A 7764-nucleotide genomic window follows, 5' to 3' on the forward strand; every position below is an offset into this window, starting at 1 on the left:
GCCTATTGTCTCTTGTCCTGGCCCTGGGCATCACTAGAAAGAGCCTGGCTCCATCTGCTTTGCACCCTCCCTTCAAATACTTGCATATCGATGAGATCCCCCCCGAGCCTTCCCTTCTCCAGGCTGAACAGTCCCAATTCGCTCAGCCTTTCCTCTTAGGGGAGATGCTCCAGTCCCTTAATTGTCCTGGTGACCCTTTGCTGGACTTCCTCCAGTATGTCCATCTCCCTCTTGTACCGGGGAGCCCAGAGGTGGACACCGTAAATTGGTGACAAATACAGTGAGATAAGGAGATAATGTGTAGGAGCTGTAGGCAGAGTTTGGAGGAGCCTCAGGAGGTTACTGGTCTAGAGCTTTACCCTGGTAAGGTCGTTTATATGTCACATCTAACTGCTTCGCTACCTCCAGGGCCTTAAAAATCCCTTGGACAGCAGTGATCACCTGCCTGGTCGCTCTGTACCAATGCTTTGCAAGTCCTATCACTTGCCAGTTTTTCCCTGGTGTCCAATACCTCTCTTCTGTATTCATTTCCCTGTAAATACCTTGTCCTAGCTGTGTAGCACATTTTCCTCATGGCATAGACCAGGCCCCAGGGCATGGCTGTAACCCTAAAATTTCCTGCTTAGTGACCCTGGGGCACAGTTAGCCAGGACAGGATCTGCTGTAGTGAATGGCTTCCTGCAGTTCTTCAATCAGAACTCCTTATGCTTTCCATGAAGTACAGACAGCTAGTGTTTCTTTTTAATTTGTTTTTTTTATGATAAAAAGGCTAAAGGGCCACAGAAACAGTATTTAAAGAATGGTTGGTGTATTCAGTACTGCTCGAGCCAGGAGAGGAGTTCTTGCCATGGGAAGCTTAGAAATTAAGTAATGCCTGGTGGGCTGTTGCACTGTGCTCTGCTTCTGGAGGGTTGTCTGGGGCAGGCTTGGTGGGAAAAGTTGTTTTGAAACGACAAGGGAAGAAATTAATAGGGGGGAAAAAAAAGGTTAGTTGCTCTGAAGAGTCCAGTAGAAGGCACTTTTAGGAAAAATGGATAGATATTGTGGAGAAAAGTGTGGAGGATGTGGAACAGAGGACTGGATCAGATGAGAGGAAGGGGGGGAGTGAGGCTGTATGTTAAAGATGCTGGAGTTTGTAGGGCATTAATGTCAAATGTTAATGGTTGTGTAGCTCTGCTGTTTCACCAAAGGTAGCTGTCAGTGTCAATGTTGCTCCTCAGTGTGAACTGAAAAATAGTTGCGAGGGCTTTTCCAGCTGGTTCCTAAGACACAATGCGAACTCCCTGAACTGTTTCAGGTAAAGGAGGAGCATTTTTTTGTGTGTATTCCTCGCTTGGTTGGTGTTTTACTTACCAGAAAAGCTAAAAGAAAGCTTAAAAAGACACTGGGGGCACATTAATGCTCTCAATTTCTAGCTGTTAATAGATGGAGCTCCTCTTTGCCATCCAGAAGTTCAAGTAGAAGTTTGGGATCCCCAGTCACTCTAAAGCCTAAGAGGTCTTTCAGCATGTCTTTGAGAGAAGTTGTCTCCCATATAATTGAAGACCTAGATGTAAGCGATGTGGAAGAAGAGATGGCTAATACAGTGCACAAAGTGGAAGAGGAAGAGATTTTCAGAGAGGGTAAGGAGCGCTTTCAGTGTTGCAAGGGAGCAGAGTACTTTGGTCTGATTAAACCCAAGAGTTTTTCAGGTGACTTGCAGGGTAAAATAAGACTTTACTGTGCACTGGATGCTGGCGATAATTTAAGTCAAGTCGTATCAGACGCTGTGAGCATTTCCAGACAAGCTTTCTAAAAGCAGGCTGTGACTTGCTCCTGTGCTATCCTGTCAGTATTTGCCTTATTCGCAGTGACTGCAAATGGAATAAATTTCCCTGTTTTTTGTGAAGTTCGTTATACAGACAAGCTCATCTTCCCATATGAAGGCTGGATAGCTCCCTCTTGGCCAGGAATACGCCTGGCTAATCGTTCTTTTTGCTTGTATGCATTTTCATGCTGTACTATATTTAGTTAAGCCGTGTTGGCCATTATCTTTCTCCAGTACTAACCAGCATCCTTTCCCTTAAGACAAGGGTTTGAAGGCTGCCCTCCCTTAAATAATAAAGCTCATCACTGAAAGGTTGGGCCTTAATACCTCCTCCTTACCTTAATACCATGGAAGAGAGCAAGTCATGTGAGTTGCCTGCTTTTACGAGCACGTTCTCATTTTTTTTCCACTATCCTCTTGCCGTAGAATAAGACAGTAAAAACTCAGTGCAGGTGCTGAGATTGGCAGGCGCTACCCCACATAATTTGGGTATGTGTGGATGCAAATTTCCATGTTTTGTGGGATTTTTGTTTTCCAGACTATAGTTTAGGATCCATTTTAAGTCTTTCCCACTGTTCCTTCAACAGTGTCTGGAAATGAGAGAAGACCATGCGGGTGTAGCTTTCCCTAGGCTTAATCACATGTCTGAAGTTTCATATGAATCACCTTATGGCAGTATGGAACCTGAACAGTCGACAGCACCAGCGCTTTTGTTGTTAGAATTTTAAACTGAATCCTTGCAGTGCCCACGAGTATTTCCTTGCACATACCAAAATGTAGCAAAGCCTATCAGCAAAATTAGTTATATTGCCTTTCTATCATGATAATACAGCCTTTTGTTTGAAACAGTTCTTTTAGAATAGTTCCTTAAGGTAGCAGATATTCTGCACCTCTAAATTTACAGTTGCGTAAGGCTGGCATCCTGTGATCTTTCTTGATTCTTTTGTCCGGTTGTGGTTTTACTTGGGTGCACCTGTGGAGTGTGAGGTTTAATGAGATGTCACTCTCGAGACTGATGGCAGCCACTCCAGAATTGTCACAGTTCTGTGAACACCAGCTCAGAGCTTGGGGGATGGTCAGAAAAGCTAAGAACATTCCTGTGAAAGGAAGAGATGACAAAACGTCACTGCGCTGCTGCAGGAACGATTGTCATGCTCGCCTTTTGAATGCTGCGTGCAGTTCTAACTGCTCTGTCTCTGAATAGATTTAACAGAACTAGAGAAGGTGCAGAGAAAAACAGTTTTACCATTAATGCTAATCAAATCTATGGAGCAGTTTGTGTATGTTGAATGACTAAAGATAAGGACTGCTCAGCCTGGAAAAAAGACAATGGGTGTGAAGTATAAGAAGTTTAAAAAGAAAAGCCTTGAGCAGCATGGAGGAGATGATTCAGCACACAAATTAAAACGGCTCCCTGGTCTGTCAGTGCAGAAACTAGAGAGGAGCAACGGGCACTGGCAGCTGGTGGGTTATTCCGAACGCCGGGAGGTGTTGCTGCTGGCAATGGGCGACAAAATCTGTACAAATTAAAACTTGAATGTGTCGATAGCATCAGGGATTCCCTGGTAGCGTGAGAGATTCAGTGGTGCCTGTCTGCCTTAGGCAGTCTTAATGTAGAATGGAGTTTTTGGCTTCTCCCCCCAAAGCTAGTTAATGTTTCACTTAACTTCAGGTAAGGTTTTGCCCTGCATTGGTATAGGGAGCCCAATGTTCTGGTTAGTGACATTGGTATTACTGCTTTTTGCACCACCTTTGGCCAAATTTCCATGTCCCCTTCCCAGGGGCTTGGGGCTTCCAAGACCTTTACACTTGTGTGAAAACTCCCAGTGACTGGAGAGGATGGTAAAAATCCACTTTTACAGCTTCTGGGCTCAGCCGAGATTTCCAAACCCTTCAGCCGGTGACAGTATGATGAGGGCTCCCAGTAAGACTTCTCCAAATAATTGCCTATGTGGGTTCCTGAGCTACGTGGTAACAGACACGTGGACTGCAGGTTTAGTACATGGGGAAAAGGAGAACTTCAGATACTGAAGAGTACTTAAGTTTTTACAGGCAAGCAAGTCATGTGTCCGTTTATTTATCCCCATCCTGCCTGCTAGAGGCTTGCCTGGGATGGTTAAAACCACTGCTAGGCCCTCTCCTCTTTGTAGTGCAATGTAGCTCTTCCAAAATTGTTCAGAAAAACTGAGGAAATGGGGAGGAGAATCTGAGTGCAAACTCTGTGTTGTTAAAGGAAAAAAAAATCAGCCCTTCACACAATCGCCAAAAGCAAGAATTGATGTAGAGATGGCAGTTCTCCAGGATCTGCTTACCAATAAGTAAAATCCCTTTGCTGGGATCTGATGTGCACCCTAATTAGGTGGCTGTAGAGCAAGCAGAGGAAAAGCTGTGCGTTTTTCAGCTGTATCTGCTTCCCTTATTTATAGCTTATGGCTATTGCTGAGTTTACTTATCACAAGTGAATTTGGGCGGTTGTTAAACTGTGTGCTGGTGATTGATGGGGGGTTTTGTTTTATGATAGAATTCTCTATTTTAGCTGCAGAGCATCATGCAAGCAGTGGATATTCTGAATATTTGGAGGAGAAAGTGACCAAAAAAGTGGAATCGCCGATAACTATGGCACAGGAGGCCAGAGTCGAAACAGAAGTGGCCTCTTCAGAAGAAGAGGGAATGGAAGAAGGCAGTGTTGAACACCAAGGCCCTCCTGAAGCTGGTGAGGACACCCTCTAATACTGAAGACTATCTCTAATGCCAAAGATCTCTCAAGCTGCACTGTTGGTGTTAGTGCTGGGAGAGAGTTTTGTTAACTCTCTTTGCAGTCTGGAATCTGGGCTAAATGCCAGGAAAATGTCAAACTAATTTCGTCATGTTAAGCTGAAAGACTGTGTTCTGCTCAAATGGAAACCAAAATCGCATTGGCAATAGTGTGTAGAAATAGATAATTGCAGAAGGCATCTTTAATTAAAATTTACTAGTGGAAGTTCCAAAATCAAGCAAAGATTGATAAAATTTGGAGACCTTCCGAGTGTATTGGCAACTCAGGGTCTCCCAGGTTACTTTTCCTGAGTTGCAGGGTCTTCTGCGTTCAACGTGCTGTTCTAAGGCTTTGGTAGGACTTCTTTTGAGATAAAAGTTCTTACTAAAGGAAGTTCATTTAAAAGGAGCTCAGATAAAAATTTCACTCAGATCTCATGAGCTTCTCTACATTTTTTTCGTGTGACTTCTGTACGCCTAGATGTAGCAGAGGAAAAAGTTGAGGATGCATCAGTGCTTTAGCTTACCTAGCTTAGAGTATTGACACCCTAATCCTTGAAGATAGGAATACAATAGGTGGCACCAGTGCAGGAATGGAAAGCTGGGTTTCATTCTGATGAGTGCTCTGCAATTTTGGCTGTGATACTTGTTTCAGTGATGTATTTTTCCTGTTTTGGAAACCTAGAAAGTGAGATTGCCAAAGGTGTTGGAGCTGGAAGTCTGGGCAGGCGTTCTCATGCTTCTTCCTCCTCTGAAAAATCTGGGATGAAATCATTAAAGGAAGTTGTTGAACAAGCAGATGAACTAGAGGACCAGGCTATCAGGGTAGAATTGGATGGTATGGAAGAAGAGCCTGCTGAGGATGAAGCTGAAGAGCCTGCTGAGGATGAAGCTGAAGAGCCTGCTGAGGATGAAGCTGAAGAGCCTGAGAGTGAAGGTAAGAAAACTATTGCAGCAGTAGCAGAAGGTGGTTGGAGAATTTTTTCCCTGTTACCTCTCAATAGATTGAGGAATGCTGTAGGTTAGTAACATTATTAGATGTTTAGTCCATCAGATAGTGCAGGGGAAGCTGTTGGCTGCTGTTCCTAGGGCCAAGGTTGTTACTGGCTCATCAGGGGCTTCAGGGGCCTAGATCGTCTTGTACTTTTTGGGGTGAAGGAAGTGCACAAATAGACACAACTGGGTGCAAAATGGGTTTATACAGTGACATAGACATATCCTCCATTTTGTTCTTCTTTCCTTCCTGACTCCTAACTTAATTCTGAGTCTTAGCATTGAACTGCTGTTTCCACAGCCATTTATGTGACTCCAGACTCAAAACCTACTTTAGAACCCCCTATTTTGTACATGCAGTTACAAATTTCCTTTCCAGCTTACCAAAAGAGCAGGCTGGCTCTCCAGAAAGCTGAGAGGTCTGTTTCTAAACTGTTCTTCAGACACTGCATCAGTCTGCTCTGTTGCCCCAAGTGCTTATGCCTTTTGGAAGAACACACACATCAGACTGAGTTCTCTTCAGTCAAGGCCAAATTTTGAGGATGCCCAGAGTGTGTTTTAGTGGTGTCTTTTGGGACTGGTCTTAAAGTCTTTCAAAGTACAATATACCCTGAAATAAAGAACGGAACTAAGGACATCCTAAAAGAGTCCAGTTGCCAGGATTTGAGGCATTGTGGGGAAATGCAGCTGTAATGAGGATATCAGTGCCTGAATGTATTGGTGTAATGTGGAGGGCACAAGGATGACAGCCGAACTGGTACGCTTTTGCCCCAAGAAAGCTGTAGGTGTTCTTAGGGTGACTGCGATAGCGTGTCAATACACTTATCTTTAACACAGCTGTATGAAGAGATGGAAAGGTCTTAATGAAGAGATCTCTGCTGATATGGTGGGACAGTAAGAGTAGCATCTTACAGGTCTCATTGGACAAGAAAAGTAGGAAGAAAAGATGAAAAATATGCACTCTTGCCATAAAACTTACCTCGGAAACCTCAGCATAACTAGTCTTCCCCTGCATCCTGCTCCCTGTCCCTCCAGCACACAGAAATACTTTTTCAAAAGAAGTAAATGTGAAGAAGCACGGAGTTCACCCAGCCCTGCTTCCTCTGAGAGCCTCCTGACTGAGTTTAACCCTCGGTAGCACTCGAGGCCTCCCTCTAGTCATTGGGCTTGTCCGCTGTAATGGGGCAGGCATCCCAGCTCTCAGGAAGGGTTGTGAAGCTGACACCATTACCAGATCGCTGGATTCTTGGGCTGCACTCAGCTTGCAAGGGAAACTGGCAGGCAAGGAGCCCCTGTGACCACTCCTCTTCTAGATAGGAAGCTGCTCTGTATTTCAATTCTGTTAACGTTTTCTTTCCTGCTGTTGCTTGTTAAGAAGTGAGGAAGTTTGAGAGTGAAGTTAGAGGATGCTGATTAGGCTTGGAGGAAACTGATATGGGTAGTTCAGAGCAGAGAAGAGGTGAGGTACCGACTGTAACCTGAGCCTTAGCTGGAGAGAATTTATGAAAATCTGTGAATATGGAAGATGCTCACAGACTGACCCTTGTCACATGATTTTGTTGGTCTCCTCGTCCCTGTGTTCAGGAGAATTTGCCACTGATTTAGCAGGGTGGCAATGAGGTAGCTTGCAGATTTTGAAGTTCTCTCTGGGAAAAGAGGCTGCAGCTTCTTGGAGCCTCAGTCAACCTTGCCATTGGCCCCTGCAGCCTGGTGCCAAGTGTGTGTTCCTATACCCTGCCCCTCCAGCACGGGGGCTGATGGGCTGGACCAGGCAAGAGGGAAGCCACCGGCCCTGTGGCTGGAGGTGGGGTGGGTGGAATTGCTGCAGCTGGCAGTCGCGCTGGTTCAGGGTGCCGTGGAGCCACAGCCTGAGTGCGGCAGTGTGGCACCGGACCAGATGTGTGGAAAGCGGGCTGGGCTTCTGCCTGCTGCTGCAGCGGCACGGCTTGCTGCAGGAGCTCTGAAAATAGAGTTCAGTTCACAGAATCCCAGCATGGCAGGGGTTGGAAGGGACATCGGGAGATCACTCAGTCCAACCCCTTTGCTCAAGCAGGCTCACCCAGAGCAGGGTGCACAGGACATCATCCAGGAGGGCTTTGAATAGCTCCAGAGAAGGAAACTCCACAGCCTCCCTGGGCAGTCTGTGCCAGGGCTCGGTCACCCTCAAAGTAAAGAAGTTCTTCCTCATATTCAACTGAAACCTCTTATGT

The 7764-nt window shown here is 45.5% G+C and overlaps 1 protein-coding gene across 5 annotated transcripts in view; it reads left to right on the plus strand.

The window, feature by feature from the left end:
* Positions 1–7764, plus strand: part of CENPT (centromere protein T) — a 25083-nt gene that overhangs the window by 7904 nt on the left and 9415 nt on the right. For 3 of the 5 annotated variants that reach the window (XM_035898845.1, XM_035898847.1, XM_035898849.1), the window contains 3 exons: positions 1416–1622; positions 4344–4520; positions 5247–5498. In XM_035898845.1, coding sequence (XP_035754738.1) covers positions 1416–1622; positions 4344–4520; positions 5247–5498 — 636 coding nt within the window. The remainder of the gene's footprint in view (positions 1–1415; positions 1623–4343; positions 4521–5246; positions 5499–7764) is intronic. The other 2 variants (XM_035898846.1, XM_035898848.1) reach the window with 2 other exon arrangements.

The sequence above is a fragment of the Egretta garzetta genome, unplaced genomic scaffold, assembly GCF_000687185.1.
Source record: "Egretta garzetta isolate BGI_Z169 unplaced genomic scaffold, ASM68718v1 scaffold27, whole genome shotgun sequence".
NCBI classification, from domain to species: domain Eukaryota; kingdom Metazoa; phylum Chordata; class Aves; order Pelecaniformes; family Ardeidae; genus Egretta; species Egretta garzetta.